At 54.3% G+C, this 23,808-nt stretch overlaps 1 protein-coding gene across 7 annotated transcripts in view; it reads left to right on the top strand.

Moving 5' to 3' along the window:
- KIRREL3 (kirre like nephrin family adhesion molecule 3) overlaps window positions 1-23,474 on the top strand; it is a 591,656-nt gene extending 568,182 nt beyond the window's left edge. For 3 of the 7 annotated variants that reach the window (XM_037841924.1, XM_037841919.1, XM_037841922.1), the window contains 10 exons: window positions 1,083-1,231; window positions 2,499-2,626; window positions 4,086-4,212; window positions 7,834-7,934; window positions 10,452-10,650; window positions 12,083-12,118; window positions 15,386-15,568; window positions 18,286-18,395; window positions 21,498-21,584; window positions 22,152-23,474. In XM_037841924.1, the coding sequence (XP_037697852.1) occupies window positions 1,083-1,231; window positions 2,499-2,626; window positions 4,086-4,212; window positions 7,834-7,934; window positions 10,452-10,650; window positions 12,083-12,118; window positions 15,386-15,568; window positions 18,286-18,395; window positions 21,498-21,584; window positions 22,152-22,595 (1,564 nt within the window). In that variant the 3' untranslated portion in view covers window positions 22,596-23,474. The remainder of the gene's footprint in view (window positions 1-1,082; window positions 1,232-2,498; window positions 2,627-4,085; window positions 4,213-7,833; window positions 7,935-10,451; window positions 10,651-12,082; window positions 12,119-15,385; window positions 15,569-18,285; window positions 18,396-21,497; window positions 21,585-22,151) is intronic. The other 4 variants (XM_037841921.1, XM_037841925.1, XM_037841920.1 and 1 more) reach the window with 4 other exon arrangements.
- The last annotated feature ends 334 nt before the right edge of the window (window positions 23,475-23,808 follow it).

Below are 23,808 nucleotides of genomic sequence, written 5' to 3'. Positions count from 1 at the left end.
GATGGTGGGTGACGATGGTGGAGGCCGAGGACCAGTAACCCCAAATAGGCTTGAGCCACAGTGGGGGGATCCTGGTTGGAGCTCAGAAGTTTTATGATGAAAAAGTCTTTCCCATGGTAGGATTAGACCAGGGGAAGCTGTGACACCCCTCTCCTTGGGGGTCTGTAACGAAAGTCCCCCCACACCTCACACACACACACACACACACACACACACCCTGGGTCTCCCAGTGCCACTCCACAGATAGCAGAGCCGAAACCAAGACCCACCCCAGGCTCTTCGGTCCCTGTCCTCAATGTGCACAGGTGTCTTACCCTGTCTACCTCAACTGTACCTGGACCAATGGAGCCAAGGCCTCTGGGGAGCAGGGCCAGGTTGGGAGGGCAGAAGAGTGGGGGCCAGAGAAAGAACAGGGACCATCCGGGGAAGGAAGGCTGAAAGGGGTCCAGGGAGAGAGAGGGTGACATGAGGGGACCGCCCCTGGGGACAGGAGTCAGGTCAGGATGGCTGCGAGAGCTGGCCAAGTGGGAGAAGTGGGGCATTAGGGACCCCTCAGCCACACCTCTTACTGCTTCTTGCCTAGTTTAGAAATTAGGCACGTGTATGTGTGCATGCATGGGTGCGTATGTGTGTGCACATGTGTAAGCATGTGCGTATGGGTGCACAAGTGTGTGCGTGCACTTGCATGGGTACATATGTGCATGTGTATGCATGTGTGCACATATGCGTGAGTACACGTGTGCACATGCACATGCATTCTGTGCACATGTGCATGCCCAAAGCAGATCCAAGATAGAGCTCAGAGCAGGAAAGCTGGGTCCTCTGGTGACCTGCAGTTGGATTATCCACTCACATGACCACAGATGGACCTACCCACTGAATGCTCACCCCACCTCCCACCGGAATAACTCACTTACCAAATGCCCCACTGACTGTCTAGCAGACAGCTACCAAAGCCCAGTCTGTCCGTCCAGCGGCCATAGTCTGCCGCCTCCAAGACAGTTTGGGTGGGATGGATGCGTCCAGCTCCCAGAGGGGACCCACTCAAGGTCAGCACCGAGCCCACCGGGCCTCTGTTGCAGGTGGGCCAAGCGGGGCCAGATCATCAAGGAGGCGTCTGGGGAGGTGTTCCGGACCACCGTGGACCACACCTACTTCTCCGAGCCTGTCTCCTGCGAGGTGACCAACGCGCTGGGCAGCACCAACATCAGCCGCACAGTGGACGTCTACTGTGAGTGTGGCCTCTGGGGCATCCACAGGGGTAGGCACAAACATGGGCACAGCCACCCTCCCTGGAGCCCCCGTGCTTGACAAACGGCTTCCCCAGGTGGCTTCTTGTTTGTTGGGATCCCTACAACATTACTCAGATGAGGCGATTGAAGCCCAAGATCACCCAGATGGAAGCCAAAGGTCACCCAGCGAGTAAGTGGCAGAACGAAAACCAGAGGAGGCTTCTGGCCAAATCCACTGCCTCCAATTTAAGGGGCCACATGCACTCCCCTTCCTCACCGATGGACCTGCCAAATTCACCCACAGCAGCCATCGCTAGCACGTGCACTGCCACTTACCATTTTAAAAGTACTTCTGCACTTTCTTCCTGTTTGTCTGATTCCCACTTCTCACCCCCAGCAGCCTCAATAGAAGGCGCTGTTACTCACTTTTTACATCGGGTGGCTCGTCCCTGTCTTCTGACCCCAGATGTCACACTCTCTCTGCCTGTCCAAAGCTCTCTGCATGTTGATTGGGCACAGGGCCTGATTCCCACCTCTAGACTCCCCCGTAAGCCAAGGCTTTGGAGGCTCCAGGCAACCCAAATATGTTGGGGAAAGGAGGAGAGGAGCCCACAGTAAAGCTCACCAACACATGGCAGGGATGTGGAAAACAGGACCGAAAGCCCGTCTAATTTAATGGGCTTGGAAAAGAGGCTGGGAGCAGGCTGGAACCAGAAGATAACCAGAGAGGACGGGGTGGGAGACACCTCGGGAGGACACTTCACCATCTCAGGGACCCCTCAGGGTGGCTGCTGGGAGGGTTTGGGGAGTTGACCAGGAGGAACACAGCGGGCCCGGGGCAGGAGCAGGAGGGGCTGAATGGGGAGGGGCAGGAGGAGGGCCCCTGTGCCCACACACTGGGGTGGGGGTTTCCTCGGCTCTCTGAAGCCAGGTGGGACCGGGACAGAGGGAAAGGGTGGGAGAGCCCCAGGGGAAAATCCAGGCAGAAGTTGGCCCAGAGCGCCTTTCTCCTGGGGTCAGGGATGCCCCTGCCTCGGTGGGCCCCAGGGAAGCTGAGCTTGGGGGAGAAGCATCCCTTCCATGCCCCCCGAGGCTGCCTGGGCCCAGCACAAAATATAAAGGATGGATCTAAATGGACTGAGGCAGCACAAGCATCCCACTGCCCCTGTCTCTCCAGTCAGGGTGGGGGAGGAGGAGATGGGAGCTGGAGGGTCCCCAGAGCTCCCCCAGCCCACCTGAGCCTCTCTCCACCTTCTCCCGTTGCAGTCGGGCCCAGGATGACCACGGAGCCCCAATCCCTGCTGGTGGACCTGGGCTCCGACGCCGTCTTCAGCTGCGCCTGGACTGGCAACCCATCCCTGACCATCGTCTGGATGAAGCGGGGCTCGGGTGTGGTGAGTCCACAGCTCACCCCCGCCTAGGGCTCCGGCAGGGGGCGCGAGGTTGGGGCAGAAGGAAACCGCCTTCCAGGGTCCCCCTTCCTCCTAGATCAGGGGAGTCAGCCTCCATGGAGAAGGACCCCAGATAGAGGAGAGGGAGCCCCGGGCCCCTGTGTGCACCCACCTCAGCTCGGGACGCTTCTGGTAGTTTCGATTTTGCATGCATCTTATAAGAAAAGCCAGTGGGCACATGTGCACGGGGAATGAAGTCACTGGGGGTGGTTAAAATGGTAAATGCTAGGTTGCACATATTTACCACAATACAAATTTTTAGAAAACAAACACTTAAATGCAAGGTGTGATCCCGTATTGGAACATGAATCATGAAAGTGATTATTGTTGTTTGCTATAAAAGACATTATTGGCACAATATATGGCCTCTACATCAGATAATAACATCGTAGCAATATTACATTTCCTGAATTTAATCATTGCATTCTGGTTATGGAAGGGAAAGTCTTTCTCTTCCCCAGTCTTGAACTGATTTGTTTAAGGATGAAGGGTCATGATGCCGGCAACTTTCTCTCTAAGGGTTCAGGAATGAACATAACAATGTGTAAATGTTTATGGAGACAGAGAGAAACGAAGCAAGTGTAGAAAAAATGTTAGCAATTGGTGAAGCTAGAATTGCTGTATTATTCTTGCGACTTTTCTGTAGGTTTGAAAATTTTCAAAAGAAACAGTTTAAAAGAAAAAACAAGTCAGTGGAAAGGCTTTCAGACTTCCCCCCAAATAGGAAAGCCATCCTTCCACCTTCAGGTCTTTTAAGGTCTGTGTATTCTTCAGTGTGCTGTTGAGTTTGCCAGACAGAGGGACAGCGGGAGTGGACAGACACAGAGCACGGAGGAGGGGCAGAGAGAAGCTGACATCGGTGAGGCCTCCTGGCTGCCCCTGAGATGTCATTGTCCCTGTCATATAGATAAGGAAGCTGAGGATCAGAGAAGATGAGTCACTGAACATAGTTGCACAGGTGGAGCCAGGATGCAAACTCAGATCTGGCTTGTCCCAAAGTCTGTTTTACTTCCGTCCTCAAAAATGACAAGTCCAGGGACCCTCAAAGAAGTTCAACTGTAGAATAACCTCACCCATGGGCAGCCTGGGAGAGGTGGAGCCATCTCAGGCTCAGGGAGATCAGAGTCTCCCCCTGTACCAGGAAACCTCCAGGCCCCCAGCTGGAGAGCAGCCCCCGACACACACCATTGGCTGCCCACACACTTGAGCCTCCTTGGCCAAGTCCTCTGCATCTCCTACACTGCCCACGGGGCACCGTGTGCTGAAACCTCTGCCTCTCACCCCACTTTGGTTTTTACTGAGCCCCTGCCAATTACCTCAGGCCTGCCTCCCAGGCCTTCTGATTCAGGAACCAGAGAGCCCTCCCCGACTCTTCCATCTGATCCTGCCCAATGTCTCTTAGGTCCTGAGCAATGAAAAGACCCTGACTCTGAAGACGGTGCGCCAGGAGGATGCTGGGAAGTATGTGTGCCGAGCGGTGGTGCCCCGCGTGGGAGCCGGGGAGCGAGAGGTGACCCTGACTGTCAATGGTAAGTCCCCCAGAGAGCCAGGGCCGGGGCGGGAGGCTGGGGAGAGCCACCCAAGGCAGCTTGGGGCCAGGCATCACCCCCAGGGGCTGTCCTGGGCTCTGGGCCTTGGCACCAGCTCTGGCTCCGAGTCGGTGGTGGTTATTTCCAGTGGCTGGGGCAAGGGTCTTCTTTCTGGCTGCCTCCCTCTTTCTTCTTTCCCTTCTAAGGGGTGTCAGCCCTGAGAATGGCAACTGGTGAATTTTATACAGCCAGGAAAAAAAGGGTCAGAGGGCCAGGGGAGGGCCCACGTGGATCTCACATCCACCCCTTTGATCTCAAGTGACCTTGACCCGGGTGGGGGATTTAAGGGCATGTCTCTGTGGCCCAGTTGGCCTCTTCCCTTTGCATTAGAGCCGCTCAACCCAGAAGACCCAGTGCCTCCCAGACACCAGGCGTCAGGAGTAGGTCCCCTGGAGGGCAGATGCATGTCTGATTATATATAATAAAAAGAATCATAGCAGAGAGAGTTTTCACGTCTCCCCAAGAAAATAGTGGGGAAGAGGGTGGGAGACCAGCACCCCATCTCCACCTCCATGGTGGGGTGTCATTGCTCCCCAAAGAGCTGTGGCTGGTTTGAGAGGGAGAGGGATGCTGAGGTCACGCCCCTCTGCCTTTTCTCCCTCACCCTTGGGGGACCCCCTCTCCCACCACCCAAGGCTCTGAGTCCCAGCAGGCACCATGCCAGCCTCCGGAGGGTGAGCCCCATGTTTGCGGGGCTCTGGGTCCTGGCCTAAGATCAGGGCCCTAGTGAGGGGCCCCACTCACATTCCAGAAATTAGCACAGCCTGTCGCATCTCCACCCAGGAAGCCACCACCTGACAGCCTCGTCTGTCCTTCCCCTTTGCTAGGAAACAAAACCCAGCTTGGTGCCTCCTCAGCCATCCCACTCCACTGGCCCCATTAGCCCAGGGATCCACATCTTTCTCCTTGCCTCTCCCCCTCCCCAGGAGCCTTGGAAGCCCCAGAGGAGGGGTGAAATCTATCCAGACCCCTCCCAGGCCACCTGTCCTGGGACGAACCCCGAGTCGAGAGCCTTCCTGCTTTTCCTGTGTGTCCTCAGGACTCCACCAATAAATTGGCACTGCAGGGCTAAAAATAACAGCATCTGATCGCGCCTCCCTTATATCCATGGCAACACAGGCTGCAGCCTTTTCCTGCCGGAGCCGCGCAGTCTGCCATTCGGCTCCGTGCGCCAGGCCGCGGTGAAATCAGCAGCCTCCACCCGGTGGAGCGCTCGCTTGCTTGCTGGGGAGGGCACGGGGGAGGTGGCGCTGCCAGTGACTGCAGCCAGCTCGGCCCACTGGCCCCCTGACCAGCCTCCAGAAGCGCTGCTGCTCCCAGGCGTCCCCAAGCCTGAGGCTATTAAATTAGCATCCTTGTTTCTGGGGGCAGGGGCTGGGAAAGGAGGGGCTGACACCCCATTGACACTTTCAGCATTTTTCCAGCGGAGATTTAAAGTGATTTCTTGAGGTGAGAACACCCTGTGGGGAACCCACAAATTCGGGAGGTGGGGGTTTCTCTAGGATGGGGCCCCACATCTACCAGTGTCTAATCTGTGGTCACTGGGTTGGGCTTTCCGTCACCCTCCTCTGCCCCCAGGCCTCCCAGCATGAGCTCCCCTAGGATGCCAGGAAGGGAAAAGCCGAAGGGAGTGGAGTGCAGAGGGGAGCCCTGAGGCGGGGGGATGGATCACTTGACCCTGGAGGGAAGCCCTCAAGGGTGCAGGAGCCAGACTTCTGGGGGAGAGTGAAGCCCTTTGGAAAGGGCTGAGGGATTCCAGTTTCTGGAAAGATCCAGAATGAAATGAGATCTTCGTTAAAATGAATCCTGTGGACGACAGCTGGCTGGGGCCCTTTGAGGGAAAGTTGGCTCAGATCTCAGCTGATTTGGCTCAAACCTGGGACCTACAGGCAGCAGAGGGGATAAGCCAACCTACTGCTCTTTGACTCCTCCACTGCACTTCCCCTTATCCTGACCTTTGTTTTCTTTGAGGAAACCCATAAACATTTTTGCGTTTGCCTGATGGTTTTAAGAACTCCACCCCAACCGCCATCAGCTTTAAGAACTCCACCCCAACTGCCATCAGCCATCACTGAGGAATTCCTAGTTCCTGGGAAGTGAAGGGGTTTTATATTTCACTTTCTGCACAGGCTCTAAACAAAGCACCATCTGGGTTCCCTAAATATCAAACCCTCATCCCCTCTGGCCTCAAGGGCTCTTGGGGCTCTGGGATTTGAGAGAGGAGAGTAGAGCTCAGCCTCCTCTTAAAACCACTGAGGCTGAAGCTCTTTGAGGACCCCTCAGCCCAAAGCCATTTGCCATCCCAAGCTCCACAGAAGTCATCTGAGTATCTCCCAGAATCTTTGCTCCCCCTTGGTTGAGAACTACAAATCTGTTTTAATTAAGGTGACTAATAAATAGCAATTATATTTGCAGCAATTTTTGTTTTGTTCTCAGCATAATTTTGCCTGGTCTCCAGATCCCTTGCTCTAGTTCTTTTTCCTCTGTTTTCTGCCACCTAAGCCCCATACCCCGGAGGCTGTAAAGGGGGTACAAGGACACCCAGGGCATTGCTTCCGGCTGCCCAGCCCAGCCCAGGAAGTTAGCTTTCCCTTCCACTGCTAGGCTAGTGTCACTCAGGAAAGATTGGGGCCAGCTAAAAGGCAGAGCTGGATGAGATGGTTTTGCAAATGCTTGGATCCAGGCAGACCCTCTAGAATGCCGCAAAAGGCTGTCCAATCAGCATTTGAGGCAGGCACTCTCAGAACCTGACACCCACAGACATATCACACATGCACACGCATGCAGGCACGTGCGGGCACACACATGCATGTGCACACGTACATGCACATACAGACACAGATCAGAAGGGATAACATCAGGTCATTTTTGGAGCCTTGATGCCACCTGGGGCCGTCTAGGTATGTGTGTCGAGGCAGGCAAGGCCATGAACTATGTGTCTCAGACATGGGCAAGGCTTTGAACATGCCCCGAGCGTTCCATCTGCCCAGGGAGCTTCCCGCCCTTGGTAAAGAATATCACGGTTTCAGCTCCTCCCTGGCTCCCAGCCCCGTGAGGGGGACACCCGGTTTATTAGGCAGGAGCGCCCTCTACTGGGCACCTGGAACGGAATCGCTGGTGGAGGTGGAAAAGCATCAGCTGCTTCCCTCCATCCCGACAGCTCCCCCATCCCTTCCCAGGCTCACCTCCTTCATAAAGCTTTCCCCATCCCCTGACAGAATTATTCTCTCTCCTCTGAAGCCGGTTAGCACTTTATCTGTACCGCTCCTGCGGTACTAACACACACCACCTTTCATTACAGTTATTTATGTCTTCTGGGGATTCGGACTTAGAAGCGTTCACTCAGGATCCCTTGAGAGGGTTTATGGCTGTGTGTCTAATTTATCTTTTGAGTCCCCTACCTTGCCCTTTACCTTGCACATAGAGGCTTTCAATAAATGTTTACTGAGTGATTGAATTAATTATTGTTTTAATGAATAAACTTCTGAACCTGCCAGAGAGAGAGCACAGCTAGGGACCTGCCCTCCCTGGCACCCTGACGTGATGCTGTCTCCCCAACAGGACCCCCCATCATCTCCAGCACCCAGACCCAGCACGCGCTGCATGGGGAGAAGGGCCAGATCAAGTGCTTCATCCGGAGCACGCCGCCCCCCGACCGGATCGTGAGTGCTCCCGGCGGGGTAGGAGGGCAGGGCAATGCCAGCACAGGGCCCCACGGGGAGACGTTGGCCTGCCCCGTGTGTCTGGAAAGGCAGGGTGAGGACAAAATCATGGGCAGCCTCCATTCTCAGAGCTGGCCAAGCTGCAGAATTCATCTGCAAGTGGCTTTACCCCCTTTCTGCCATTCAGTGGGACGCGAATATTACTGATTCTGACTGAATTCTGCAAGCTAGGAGCACAGGGGCAAGGGAGTGGAGACAGAAAAGAGAAGCGGTTTCTTCCCTTCTCCTGAGTTCAAGGCCAGTCCTTGGCAGAATCTTAAAAGGAGTGTTCACCTTTGGCAAGCCCCTTTCAGTGCCTCCCAGAGCTTTCTCTGCGGGTCTCCATTGCCCCTAACGTCCCTGGAGAACCCTGCCCCTTTTTGCAAAAGCTTTTCACCATAAAATGATCATCATCGCCACCACCCCCACCCCAATTCCTCAAGACTCTTAACCTTGTGATGCAGCTAAGGCACTTGAGGGTTCACCCTTAGTTCTCCCCAGTAGCTGCATTTTTAAAAGCAATGGTCCATCTGAAACCGGTGGAAGCTCAGACATGAAAACAAAGAAAAATGAGCATTTGACAGCAATACTGGGGAAAAGGTATTATTGTTAATAATCCCCAGAGCTGGGTGTGATCCTGCTGGGAGATGGCCCAGGGGTCAAGTGGCGAGGCAGGCAGCCGGGCTGTGTCACCCAGCAGCTGGGCAGGAGGGCACGGCCAGGCCAGGGCCGAGACACAGAGGCTGCCTGCAGAGCGCGTGAAACAACTGTCAAAACTAAAACTGTCATCCTTGTAAACCAAGCTATTATTAGAGTATTAAACCGAGTATTGTTCGTGTTGCCATTACACACTCTCTCAGGCGTTCAGTTCATTCACTATTGGAAAGATTCACACAAAAACGGCAAGAATTCACGCGAAGAACTGATACTTACGCCTCCCCATTCGTTTCACCCTTTAGTTTGTTAAAATTGTACATGTAACACACCCATTGTGAAATATTCCATTCACTCTTAGTGTAGTCCCACAGTCCTTCTCTACATAGATAGCTACTGGGCACACTTGGCAATGTCTGGAGACGTTGTGGATTGTCAAAGGCCCTGGTCCTCTTGGGTAGAAGCTGTGAAGCTGCCAAACATCCTACAGTGTGTGGGACAGCTCCCCACACACACATCCCTCCCCCCACCAAGAATCATCTGGCCCACGATGTCAGTGGTGCCGAGGCTGACACCCTGCCCCAGGCGGCTCAGCCGTGCCCTCCACGCACTCACCCACGTGGCCACACTCCCATAAATCCTGTGGGCCAGCGTATGCCCGGGGCTCAGACGCCAAGGGGCTGCTAATATAATGTCTGGGAACGACTGGAAAAAATTTAAACTGTCAAGCTTCTAAACTAAGATATATCAAGGTTATTACAAATACAATGCTCTAGACCTATTTTTTGTAAAAACAGACATAGAAAGTAACAAAACTGAACCCAGGTCAGTTAAAGGCAGAGGCACAGGGATAGAGTATTGTGGACAAGCCTGAGATGTGAGGGCTTTGCCCACCCCTGCAGAGGGCACAAGGCCAGGGGCTCAGATTGTTGTTGCAAGAGTCCCACCTTACCTGAACGCGGATCCACAGAAGGCCGCTTCTTGGATGAAAACAATTTCTAAGGGGGCCCTATGTGTGCATGTGTATACGTGTGCACAGCACACTGCCAGGCTCCTGTCCACACTCACTGCACACCACACAGCAGCACACACGTGTGTGCAGTCCATTTGTACCTGTGTGTGCATGTGTATCCCTGAGTGTGCTGTGTGTGCATCTATGCGAGTATGTGCCTACCAGCATTGCATGTGTACCTGTGTACATCTGTGTGCCTGTGTATACCTGTGTGCATGTGCACACGTGTGTACCTACGTATATCTGGTTATGCATATGTGTACATGTATGTCTCTGCGTGTGTCTGTATGCCTGTGTGTGCACGTGTGGACATATGTGTGTCATGTATGTATGTGCCTATGTGCAATGCATATGTACATGTGTACATGCATGTCCATATACATGTGCATTGTGTACATGTGTGCATGTGCATCCATGTGTGCCTGTGTATGCATATATGCACCTGTGGGTATGTGCACACATGTACCTGTTTTTACCTGTATGTATTGTGTATCTTTGTGTGCATGTGTGCATGTACCTGTGTGTGCACATGTATGTAGTTGTGTCTGTGTGTGTGTGCATCTGTGTGTTGGTGTGCACATGTGTGTGTCCCTGTGCCTGTATCTATGTATGCATGTGTGCCTGTGAGGGTGTGTACATGTGTGTGAAGTCCATGTGTACCTGTGTGTGCATGTGTATCTCTGAGTGTGCTGCTGTGTGGTGTGTGCAGTGAGTGCGGATAGGAGCTTGGCAGTGTGGTGCTGGAGCAGGGAGCCACTCTGGGGCATGTGGCTCTAGAGGGGCCGCCCCCTAATCCCGCGTGCCCCGGGCAGGCCTGGTCCTGGAAGGAGAACGTGCTGGAGTCGGGGACATCAGGGCGCTACACGGTGGAGACGGTCAGCACCGAGGAGGGCGTCATCTCCACCCTGACCATCAGCAACATTGTGCGGGCCGACTTCCAGACCATCTACAACTGCACGGCCTGGAATAGCTTCGGCTCCGACACGGAGATCATCCGGCTCAAGGAGCAAGGTGGGGGCTGCCAGGGCTGTGAGGGGAACGTCAGGCCCGGGGAGGCCCCAGACAGGATCCCAGGGTCCCGAGGAGACAGGGCACCTCGTGGAAAGGGACCCATCACAGCCCTCCTTTACCTGTAAGAAACCCTGGGCAAATCAGCTGCCCCCTGGGCCCCAGCTCCCCCCTCCATAGCGAGGGGGACTAGCCTCAGCCAGGAAGCCGCAGGGGGAGGAAGACTGCCGAGTAGTGGCCCTCGAGGGCTGTGTTTCAGGGAAAGGGGGCCTCAAGGGCAAGCTGAGCTGATTGCCAGGATAACAAGCCACCCCAACCCCTTCAAAGGCCCTGGATCTGTGGGCTCTGATGCTTTAGGGGGCCCTGGCCTGGTGCTAAACTACCCTCGAGGGGATGTGATCCCTGGGGAGCAGCCTGAGGCCCTGGGTGGAGCGAGGGCAGTGAACCTGGAATGGATGTGCCAAGACAAGCCCATCCAGTTACCCAAACGTCCCCTGGAGGGCGCCAACGCTCAAGCTAAGGGGTAGCTCCTGAGCTGTCCCGGTCCCTGGGGTGTGCAGGGGCAGGGTGGGGGACCTGGACTAAGGACCATCTACAGTTCACCCTGGGCCACGGGAGGGATGTGAACCAGTGGGCTCTCAGGGAGACCCTGGCCAGGAGTGCAGGCTGGGGAGAAGAGTGTAGAGCAGCCTGGTGGGGGAGAGCAAGGAGAAGGAGGGAGAGGAGAGAGAAGAGGAGGGGAAAGGGGAGGTCCCCGCTCCTGGTGGGAGAGATGCAGACTATCTCCGGGTTCTGCGGCATAGACTGCAGACAGGGAGTAGCTGCCTCTGAGCGCCCCGAGGTGTGGTCCAGAGACACCTCGGGGACAACCAGCGGCATCCTGCCCCTTGGCCAGCCTTGGCTAAGCCCCATGGTGTCAGAACACAGCCTGTCGGGCCCTGGCAAGAGATTCTGGGCCAAGTGGGTGGTCCCAGAGGGGCCCGCCGGCCCTAGAGCTACCCTACCGATTGCACTGTAGAACCCAACCCCTCTTTCCTCACCCGTGCTGCTTTGCATTATGCTTTGCACATAATTTGCATACTGTCATCCACACCTCATCCCAAACCTTCCCAGTCCCTCTTGCTTACCCTCCATGTCTTCCCCTCAGAGCCCCCACCCCATGCCCTCCTCTTAGTGTTCTCACCCATCCCCCCAGCCTCAGCCTCCTCCTCAACTTGACTTCTCTCTGGTCCCCACCCTTCCGGAGACTCTAAGTCAGTCTGAATAGGCTCCAGGTTCAGTCCTGCCAGCCTACATCTGCTGGGTGGCCCTGGAGACATGCTGGAGGCGGGAGCCCCTTCACCCCAGACCCCACTGCCAGGTGGCCGTCCCCCAGTCCTGCCCCGTCCTGGCCAGCCAGGCCCCGGCTGTGGACGCTTGCTTTATTTCCAAACAGGTTCGGAAATGAAATCGGGAGCCGGGCTGGAAGCAGGTATGGAAGGAGATGATGAACCCTCCCCGGGGACGGGGCAGGGGCTTCTTGGCTAGGAGGGGAGGGAGCCCCACGGGGTTAGGGGGCCTGTGCAGGCTGCTAATGCACTCTGCCTGCCCCTCCCCCTTTATCTCACGGGTTAGTGCAGTCAGAGCAGCAGGGGACCCCAGAGGCCTGTCTCCTGGATCACGCCCTCCAGAGCCCACAAGCCCTGCCTTCTCAGGACCCTCTCAGTCCTTCCAGCCCTCCCCCTGCCCCAGCCTCCCTCTCAGTTCCCAGGTTCTCACTGGCTCTTCCTGCTTCTCAGCATCATCACTGGCTCCCAGGCCCTGGGGGCGCTGGCAGATTCCATGCTTTCTCGCTTGCTGCCTCCCCACCCCCTACCCCTGCACTGCCCCATGGCTCTGTCATCTCACCCCCAGGCCCAGGCTGCTGGACAGCGCTCCCTCCCCAGGCACCGGGCAGCAAAGTTGTCCTCGGGCTCCCTGGCTGGGCTTGCTCTAGTCTTGTGACCCCAGAAGATATAACTGCCCACCCCCCCAAACACACCCTGAGCAGAAAACCAGGCAAGGGAATCAGATCCCAGGAGGCTCCCCATGGCCCCTACCCTGGTCCTCCTGGGAAGTGCCACCTCCATCACAGCAGGCTGGCCCCCATCAGGGCACCAATCCAGGCCCGGGGCAGCTCTGCAAGGCCCTGAAGCCCAGGCAGAGGGATGCAGACTGTGAACATCTCCTGCTGGGTGCTCCCTGAGACCCCCGGAGGACTGGGCGCTGGGGGCAGATCGCCTCCCTGTCTCCATTTCACATGTGTCTAACACCCACCAGGAGCTCCTCTCCCCACAGCCGTTCCTCCCTCACGGCCCAAGAAGGCTGATCGTGAGCACCCCTCCCTTCCCAGGGGAATCAGGGGAGTGCCCCGCCCTGGGGAGGAGCTGCCTGTGCAAAAGGCCATACAGTGTATACCTGTGCAAAGAAGGGTACCCCCGGGCAGGTGGCATGAGTCTGGCCACCCTGGGGGTCCCTCGGGCCTGCAGCTTCCCCTCCTCCTCCACCCCAGCCTACCCACTCCAGGGCACTTCCTCGGCCAGGATGGCACCCTCGAGCTCACCACAGCCCAAGGAAACATGCAATCACAGGAAGCTTTAGTTTTACACATGAGACACAGAGGCCTAGAGAGGTGAAAGGACCTTCCCCCAGTCATGGGGGAGCTCTGAGTTCAACTGAGACTGGACAAAGAAACTGTCAAACCCAATGAACAAATTCCAAAGCAGAGAACAAACGGCCTTCCAGAGCAGTTTTCCTTTCCTGCTGGAATCAAAATCTGGAGACAGCATCATCTGTTTGTCAAAACAAGCTCAACTGGGCTGACGGCGGTCAAATTCTGTTTCTCAATCCAGACCAACCCAATCACCTCCCATTTGCCGTCCTGCAGTGTCTCCCACTCCCACTTCCTCTTCATCTCCTCCTCACCCACTCACCCACCCCCAGCGGTCTCAGCCACCAGTGAGGGGTAACTGATGGGTTCCAGGGTGACAGTCCTTGGGTGGAAAAGGAATCCGCCAGCACCACCGCCAGCACTGCAACTGCGACAACTCTCTCTGCCAGCACCAGCTGCCTCCTCTCAGCGGCGTCTCCGGGGCCAGGGTTTGAGGTTTGCTTCCTCTCCTTAAAGAAAATAACAGTGAGAGGTTACCCCACAGCCCCAGAGCACAGACCAGAGCACTCAAGCCTCTGGATTTGGGGTGGGGTGGTGAGGAAGTCCAGTTGTTCAAAAGGAACTTTCCTCTCCTTGAAGGTTTTTATCTGCTACTCTCTCCCCCTTCCCACACAGTAACAGTAGCAAACGCTGGAACAGGGCTAGGCCAGGAGCTGTTCCCAGGCCTCAACCCATATTCCCTCATCGAAACCCCATAACAACCCTATGAGGAAAGCATTATTATCCCCTTTTTACAGATAAGAGAGGTAAAGTAACTTGCTCAAGGTCATTAGCAAAGAGGTGGCGGAGCCAGGGTTCAACAGGCCAGCAGTCTGGCTTGATTCCTTGCCCTTTTGCTTCACGGAGCTTGTGAGACTCAGGGATGCTATGTGGCAGAGTGGACGGCACTGGACTGGGGCAGTGGGGAGAGTGGCGGGGAGGAGGATGGAGGAGACCTGAGTTTGACCCTGGCTTTACTAAGCTGTGCACCCTCAACCATGTCACTTCTCTTCCCTGTACCTCGTGTCTTCATCTGTATTGTAAGAGGCTTCTAAGGTCTGCCTCCTCCAGCATCTTCTGATTCTATTCCTGATGGAATAATCAGTGCCCCCAGGCATGTCCCCAGACCCCACAGGCAGCCAGAGCAGGGCCAGGGCTTTCTGGCAGAGCACCCTCCACCCGTTGTCACCCTCCCCGTCCTCCTGCCAACTCAGCTAGGCCAGAAGACAGATGGCACAGGTTCAACAGGCAGTGAGGACTTGCTTTCCTAGAGTTCAGGGCCCTCTCCTGTGGGGAGCGGTGGACAGGATACTTGGAGGGCTGGCCTAGAAGGATGGTGCCATATGGGTGGGTCAAGGAAAAGCGGAGCTGCTCCTTAGAGAGAGGGCAATGGGGGAGCTACGAGCCTACTGCCATTGCCCAGGGCCTGTGCCACATTCCCCCAGCTCCCAAGAGTCAGGCGGTGAGGGAGATAAGCCCTGTGATGCCCAGCAGGCCCCCAAGGAGAAGCAGCCTCAGGCCTGGAAACTCTCTGAAAGCTGGTTGTCCATGTCCATCTTCCATGTACTTGGGAAAGGGAAGAGAAGGACAAACTGAACAACCAAGAGACATGACCAGAGTCATTTTTCAAAGAAAAGCCAGAACTTATGACTCATTCATTACTGCATGAGAAAATATTCCTTAATACCAAAGGGAACTCAACTGTCCCCCAGCCTTGCCTTTCATCTTCAGTGCTTCTCCCCAGCAGGTTTGCCCCTCTGTGTGTCTGCTTACCACCTTTTCCTTCCACCTCTGCCCCCAATGACTACCCCATCCCCTGCCCCCAGCTCCTCCCTGCCCTCTCCTCCACCCCGTGTCCCTGTCCCCTTCTCTGCAGCCCCAGCTTGAGCTGACCCATTGGACTCTACCTGCACCTGCCCAGGCCCCATTAAGGCCTTTCCTAGGATGCTTCCATCTGGCTGTGGTCGGGCCCCAGCTGGCAGGAGCTGTACCCGAGGGAACCGGGTGAGGCCCTGGGGGGTGCTGGGCCACCCCTGGTCCCCATCAGCTGTGCCTGCTTCTCTCCCACAGAGTCTGTGCCGATGGCAGTCATCATCGGGGTGGCCGTAGGAGCCGGCGTGGCCTTCCTCGTCCTTATGGCAACCATCGTGGCCTTCTGCTGTGCCCGCTCCCAGAGAAGTACGGGAGGGAGACCCGGGATCTCAGGGAGGGGGACAGAGAAAAAGGCCAGGCTTACCCTGCCCCGGCAAGCAAGTAAGCAGGAGTGCAATGAGCAGGGGGCCTAACAGTGCTGTGAGCTCCTGGGGCAGGGATTGGGCCACTTTCATCCTTTCATTTGCAGGGCCTTGCGTGGCATCGGGCACAGAGGGGGCGCTTGACTGATGTTGAACTGGACTAAACCGAACTTACACAGGGCAGTTGGCCAGCACTTTGGATTGAACACTGTAGTACGGTTGATCAGAAACTATACTGAAATCGAGGGGGGAAAAGAAGAGGTGTTTTGATTCTTGCCCTCCAAAAGCAGCTAGTCTAACCAGGAAAGTAGGCCATCCACATAGGGAAAAAAGCACTCAAGGAATTGCTTTGCACCAATTTTTTTTTTTTAGTGCAATGTTATTGAGATGTATTCACATAACATACAATCCTTCAAAGTGGACAGTTGTTCACAGTATCATCATATAGTTGTGCATTCATCACCACACTCAATCTGAACATTTTCATTACTCCAAAAGATAAAATAAAAATTAAAATAAAAAAAAGAACATCCAAAACATTCCATTCCTCTCCTCCCGACATTGTTGATTTACTTTTTTTAAATTAAATTCAGTATTATTGAGATATAGTCACATACCATACAGTCATCTATGGTGTACAATCAACTGTTCATAGTACCATCATACAGTTGTGCCTTCATCACCCCAGTCTATTTTTTACCCCTTTCCTTATACCACAAAGAATCAGAATCAGAATAAGAAATAAAAGTAAAAAAGAACACTCAAATCATCCCCCTCATCCCACCCTATTTTTCATTCAGTCTTTGTCCCCATTTTTCTACTCATCCATCTATACACTGGGAATGCGATCCACAAGGTTTTTACAATCACACTGTCACCTTTTGTAAGCTACATTGTTATACAATCATCTTCAAGAGTCAAGGCTACTGGGTTGGAGTTTGATAGTTTCAGGTAGTTACTTCTAGCTATTTCAATACATTAAAATCTAAAAAGTGTTACCTATATAGTAAGTAAGAGTGTCCACCAGAGTGACCTTTCGACTCCATTTGAAATCTCTCAGCCACTGAAGCTTTATTTCGTTTCATTTCACATCCCCGTTTTGGTCAAGAAGATGTTCTCAATCCCACAATGCCAGGTCCAGATTCATCCTTGGGAGTCATATCCCACATTGCCAGAGAGATTTACACCCCTGGGAGTCAGGTCCCATGTAGGGGGAAGGGCAGCAAGATCACCTGCCGAGGTGGCTTAGCTAGAGAGAGAGAGGGCCACACCTGAGCAAAAAAGAGGCACTCAGGGGGAGACTCTTAGGCACAATTATAAGAATTTCCCTGTTAGGCTGTGCTCTAAGATTCAATTATGAGTTTACACATTGTAGGTAGTCCATATTGGTGAGGCATTATAGTGTTTGCCTTGGTTTCTGGCATACTTCACTCAAAATGCTGTCTACAGGATCTACTCACCTCTTGGCGTGTCTCACAGCTTCACTCCTTCTTGTAGTTGCTCAATATTCCATTGTATGTATACACCACAGCTCACCACTCCATTCCTCAGTTCCTCAGTCGGTGTACCCTTAGGCTACCTCCACCCATTGCAAATCATGAACACTGCCTCCACAAACACCAGTTGTACCAACTTGTAAAGGTTTTAAGTCATTAGCAATAAAATTCTGGTGTCCGTGCACTCTTGAAGAATTGTGGATGCCTGGAATTTCCATGCTGGGCCAAGCTCTGAGGTTATGTGTGGTAGACATATGCAAGTGTAGGACGGGAGGGTAGAGTGGAGAGGAAGATGGCGGGAACACCTCTTCAACCACGTGACCTTGGGCAAGACACAACTGTTCCAGGCCTCAGTGTCCTCATTCGCAATATTAAGGGGTTGGATGGCATGTCTTTTATGACCCCTCTGGCTTTAAAATTTGATGAGCATAATGCACATCATAAGAATGAGCCTACTCCCTCTATCACTTGGCAACTGTCACGTCTTGGAAGAAAGCAGTTGTGCTCCCCTTAAGTTTTCTCCACTCCAAGCTAAGCAGGTCTGGCTCCCCTAGCTGCCCTCTCCCCCCAGTGATGTGGCTTGGGATCCCTTTCACTGTGGAAATTATAGGAGGGAAGGTTATAGGAAGAATTTCCCATGAGAGCTCTCCAACTATAAACAAGATGCGTCCTCTAGGACTAGTCAAGTCTCCATCATGGAAGCTGGGACCACAAGCTGGACCACCAGGTGTCAGAGATATTTCAGAGCAGCTTTCTGCTTTGGAAGTAAAGTTGACATGGGACCTTATGGCCCTTTCTAGCACTAAGACTTGTGATTCAATGAACACAGAGATCAGAGGCTGTTAGAGTAGCTCAGAGAGGACTTCTAGAAAGAAGTGGGGATTTAGTGGAATGAGAAGAACCTAGCTCAGTACAAAAAACTCAGGAAGGTGAATGAATGCATGAGGACAACCTCTCCAGCCAAGAGAAGGGCAGCAAAACGCTGGAGGTACATGCAACAAGGGGCTGTGCAGTCCACGTGGTCAGCCTCCCCTAAGGCCCAGGCAACCCATAGCAGATCCACTCAAGGGTTCTGTTGGGGGTGAGAGGTGGGGAAGGTGAAGTTCAGAGGCTGGAGGGGAAACTTTGTTGGGGGGGGGGGGCGGTATGCGGGGAAAGGGGAACGACTTGATGTCTCAGGTCCTGATGCCTGAGGATGAGAACTGAGGCTGTCGTCTACATGTTCCTATTTTATGTTCAGATCTAAAAGGTGTGGTGTCAGCCAAAAATGATATCCGAGTAGAGATTGTCCACAAGGAGCCTGCCTCTGGCCGGGAGAATGAAGAGCACCCCACCATCAAGCAACTGATGGTGAGAATGTTGGTGTGTTTCCCACCTGGGGCCCCCTGGAGATGCCCTGGAGGCCCCCAGGAAGCAGAGTCAAGATGGGCAGCTCCCCCAACCCATCGCAGGCCAGGCACATCCTCTCTGCCAAAAAATAGCTATTGTGTGCTTGCTATGGGCAAGGTATTGTAGTTGGAGTGCTCAGAGACTCAGAGATCAGAGGCATCTTACATGCAGTCCCAGTCTTCAAAAAACCTGGCTATCCAGTAGAGACCAAAGACTTATGCACAAATTGCCATGATAGGTTGTTATATAACATATAATCCTACACACAAAATACACATACAGAGATTAGAGATATTTAGTACATTCTCCCCACCTTCCCACCTCACCCTACCACCCCACCCCAGAAAAAGTAAAAGCATGGGTTCCTTCTCAGGAACTGGATTGCTCACCCAAGCCTGCTCCTTTTCTTCCTGGTGCCAATTAATGGACCTATAATCCACCCAGCTGTCCACGTGGAAACCTCGACACCCCTGTTGGAAGCCTCTTCCGGGCCTGTGCCACAGCCGTCATACCCTGGAGTGGCAGTGGCCAGAACAGGGTGCTAATAAGCATGGGCTGCTCTGAACCTTGGTGTTCTCATCTAGGAAATGGGGATGACACAAGAGTGCACAGGGTTGTGGGGAGGGCCACATGGGGTCATACCTGTCAAGAGCTTGGGACCCCAAGGAATGCAGTGAGCGCTTGATAAATGTTAGCTATTTGGATTGCTCTGAAATTACCTGTTTCCTTCCGTTTCCACTAGATGGTGAGACTTATCCCTCCCTGGGTCTCCAGGCCTGGCACAGTCCCCAGGATTTGCTCACTGGTGTTGGCTGAATTGAACTCTTTCCTCTGCTACTCTGTGCATCTTACTGAGTTCTACATCCTGTCAATTCTCCTCCCTAAAATTTCTCAAATTTGTGCCCACTGTCACTTTCTCAGTTGGGGCCTCCCAGCAGCCTCCTACCTGGTCTCACCATTGCAGTCTTTTTACCAATGACTCAGTCCACCTTCCAGGGTCCCACACAAAGGGTCTTTCTAAAATGCCAACCTGATCACGTTACCATCCTCCTTAAAAGCCCTCAGTGGCTCCCATGCCTTACTGGACAAAGTCCAAGCTGCTCAGTGAAGTCGAGGCCCTTTGTGGTGGGGCGGCCACCTTCCTTTCCAGCTTCACCTTCCTGCTTAATGCATCCTTCACCCCAACCACATCAAAGAACTTGGGGTTTCCAGCCTCCAAGACTTACATACGTCAGAGGCCTCTACATGGGCTTTTCCCTCTGCCTCTGTTTTGTCTGTCAAATTTCCCATTTTCCTATAACAGTCAGCTCAAATGTCACCTGCTCCATCATTGCGCAGGCTTGGTCCCTCAGTCCTGGTGGAGTTAGACACTTTCTGCTCTCCCCGAACACTTGGCACATTCCCACTTCCAGTTACTAATTACCTGTCAGCCTCCCCAGGTTTCCTCAAGGCCAATGGCCTTGTTTCTGAGGCTCCTCGTGCCGAATTCCCACAGGCCTAACCTAATGCCGATGCTCAGTGGAGTGTTTGATTTTATAAGTGAGGAAACCACAGCCTGGCCCTAGGAAGGAATGAATGTCATTGTAGATGAGCCTCTTCCAGTCTGATCTGGAAGTGCCCAGGCTCGAATGGGACCTTGAATTCGCTCCCATTGGGACATTCCGATCGCCTGAGATTGTCTCCACACCTCCCAATCCAAAACCACAGGAAAGAGCTGGGCTGGCTCAGTAGCCAGGGCAAAGCAGGGGGTAACCCTGGCAGAAGGCCCTTGCCAAGGGCTGGATCCAAGCTTGCCCTTGAGAAGATTTTCATTCCCCACTGCCTTCACTTCCTGCCCCCTGGATGATCCCGCTCAAGAAGAGGCAGGCTGAGATGTTGAGTCTGGTGGCCAAAGGGAGCCCTGATCCAGAAAGAATGAAAAAAACACGTTAGTGAGGAGGTAACGGGATGGAGAGACTTTGGCTGATTCCCCAGGGCTCCAGAAAGGGACCAGGAAGGCGGGTTGCAAGGGAGGAAGGCACGTCTCAGCTCAGAGAGTAGGTGGGAACCTGGCATAGAGGGTGTAATTAGCAGAAGGGATAAACGGGGAGCCTCTCGTATGTCACAGGCTAAGAGTCACTGTGGTGATTCAGATTAATTAATACGCCCACTGGGTGTGGAGCCATCTTTATTTTTTCACACATGTCTAATTATTATTTTAATTTTCAGTAATTTAGAGCTACGCCACTCCATTCACTCATTCAACGTAAACATAACGTTCTGAACAACCCGACTGGGTATCAGGCACCGCACTAGGCACTGGCAAATCAACTTAACAGAGCACAATTAAATATGATTATGGTCAAAAAGCGTTTGGGGTCAAGGACCACAACATGGGTGGCAGAATAGGAGGTGTGACAGGACCTAGAGATAAAATAGGCTGGTCCTTGCCCTCGGGCTGTTTGGCACCTGGTAAGGAAGGCAGCTTTTCTGAAGTCTGACTCCTTGCTGAGAATGGTGGGGATGTTGCCAGCATCTCACCTGCAGTTAGTCCCTGCGTTTACTTCTTGAGGCCCTTCGGAAGACTGGGCTGCCCTGCCAGGAGCCAGACGTGTGCCCAGCTGTTGATGTTTGGTAGTTATTTACCTACAGGTTCACCACCCTGATGAGCAGAGATATACTCAATGTATCTTAATCTGTGGGCTAGGGGCCCACCTGCAGTTCAGTAAACACTTGGTGAGGTGAGTTGAGTTGGCCAAGGGAGGTCAAGAAGATACCCCAGCTCAAGCAAAGAGGGTGGGCCTTCAAGACCTGCCCCTGCTGCACCTGCCCACGCCCCCACCCGCCCGCCTCTCATGTCACTGTCTGCCTCTTAGGACAGGGGACCAGGAACGAGGAGATGATCTGGAGTCTCCTCCTGGCCCCTCCATCTGCCTTCTGTGGCCCAGGCAGCGAGGGGCGGGGACTGAGGATGAGGCTTCCAGGGCCATCTTCTTTCACACTTACATTCTCGTCTTTTCCTTGAGGGGGGAAGTGGAGGGTTAGCCCACCTCCTACCACTGAGCAGTCATTTTGGGGTTGTAGATGGACCGGGGCGAATTCCAACAAGACTCAGTCCTGAAGCAGCTGGAGGTCCTCAAAGAAGAGGAGAAGGAGTTCCAGAACCTGAAGGTCAGTAAGGACAGCCCTTCAGGAAGCAGGCAGCCTAGAGGTCTGGTTTCAGCTCTGATGGCTTAAGCCCCAAATCCACAGGAAGCCCAAAGAATGACAGCAAGTGGGACAAGAGAAAGGCAGGGCCACCTCAGGACAATCGCCCACCCACTGCCTGAGGCACCTGCTCTCTCCACCCCCCAAAACCAAGGAGGCTGAGAGAATGAAGGCTGAGTTCCCACAACCCTCCCTTCTCCCCTCCTCCTCACACATGCATTTTCAAATTAAGTATCTGTTCTGAGGAAAAAAAAAATTGAAGTCTGATTTTCACATCACCATGCATTGCCCTCACACAACAAAACACCCACAACAGGAGAGCAAGGAGCCCGTTTCTCTCCTGTCTTTGGTCCAGTCTCCTTCCAGCCTCATCCTGCGTCTTCCCAGTTAACTCCTTCCGTTCCTTTCCTCCTGCCTTCCTCCACCCCTCCCAGGGTAACGTAGGACCAGCTCAGCCTAGAAGCCCCCTCCCCAGTGCCCCAGGTTGAAGGCAGGCTCCACCCTGCAGTTCTCTTGCTCTCGCCATCCCAGGACCCCACCAACGGCTACTACAGCGTCAACACCTTCAAAGAGCACCACTCCACCCCCACCATCTCCCTCTCCAGCTGCCAGCCGGACCTGCGGCCCACGGGCAAGCAGCGAGTGCCCACTGGCATGTCCTTCACCAACATCTACAGCACCCTGAGCGGCCAGAGCCGCCTCTACGACTACGGGCAGAGGTTCGTTCTGGGCATGGGCAGCTCGTCCATCGAGCTCTGTGAGCGAGAGTTCCAGAGGGGCTCGCTCAGCGACAGCAGCTCCTTCCTGGACACGCAGTGTGACAGCAGCGTCAGCAGCAGCGGCAAGCAGGACGGCTACGTGCAGTTCGACAAGGCCAGCAAGGCCTCCGCTTCCTCTTCCCACCACTCCCAGTCCTCTTCCCAGAACTCCGACCCCAGCCGACCCCTGCAGCGGCGGATGCAGACTCACGTCTGAGGAGCCCACACTGGGGGGGATGGGGAAGGGAAGGGTGAGGGAAGAGGGGCTGGCACCTCCTGGTTCTCCAGGGACCCTGGGTAACTTGCCGAGGGCCCCAGAACTGACCTCCCCCAGGACGGCCTCTGCCAGCACCCTCCTCTGAAGCTCTGATCAAGCACAAAACTGGGTCCCTGGCTGCAGTGTGCCAGAGGAGGGTGGGTGGGGAAGCGGATGGAGGATGCAACTGAGAGCCCAGTGCCCGGTGCTGGGCCCCCTTGTCCCCCAGCTCTTTCCTGGAGGACTCCTTCTACTCCCTGCTCCCCCCACGGACACTAGTGGCAGTTATTTGCTTTAAAGAAACTGTCATCCACTCTCCGGGCTCCCCTTGGGCTCTACCCCTTGCTGCCCATAGCCCCACCCCTGCCCCTGTGCTCCTGTACCACCTGGGGTGGGGGTGGGGGGATGGGGAATGAATTCTTCCCAGCACTGAGCTGCCCCAGAAGCCCCAGCTCCCCGTGCTACTGTGGCCCACACACCTTGGAGGCTGAGAAGCCAGAAACAGCCCCGGCCAAAGGAGCACCTCTCTTCGCCCTACTGGCCAGGAGCCTGCCCCCCAATTTGTTTGGTGTCTTGTGTCCATACTCTTGCAGCTCTGTCCTTGGATTTGAAGCCTCTGAACTCTGAGGTGGGACTGGCCCAATCGGAGACTGGTGTACTGGGAGGGAGAGGGAGTGGGAGGAGGGAGAGTGGGAGGACTTGGGGAACACCCTGCCCAATCAATGCGCCCCTCCTGAGGCCGTGTGACCGATTCAGAGCCTCCCACCCTGCCACCCCTGCTTTGTGTACTCCCCTCCTCCCCCACAGCACAACCAGAGTTAATATAAAGTGTGAGAGCTTCTCTGGCCAGGGTTCTTTGAACAGCCATCGGAGGGGATTTTTCCAGGGAGGAGCAGGGGTTGAGGGGAGTGGGGGTCAGGTCTTTAAGGCAATGAGACTTATCTTCCCAGCTGATGAATCTCAAGAGGCCTAGGTTCACACAAGGAACAATGATCCTGTCTTCTGGAAAACTCCACAGGCAAGAGAGAACATCTATCTACACCTCACCCCTCCTCCCTACCACCTGAGAATAAATATTAAGGCCATGACTCCCAACAATCCATGCCATTCTTTTGTTCCTACAGAGCCAGAGGTAGGACCCAAGAGCTCAAAGTATGCTTTGAGAACCCAAGGT

This window comes from Choloepus didactylus, chromosome 6, assembly GCF_015220235.1.
Source record: "Choloepus didactylus isolate mChoDid1 chromosome 6, mChoDid1.pri, whole genome shotgun sequence".
NCBI classification, from domain to species: Eukaryota; Metazoa; Chordata; class Mammalia; order Pilosa; family Megalonychidae; genus Choloepus; species Choloepus didactylus.
Note: the sequence above shows the minus strand (reverse complement) of the source record. Positions and strands in the feature narration are given on the sequence as shown.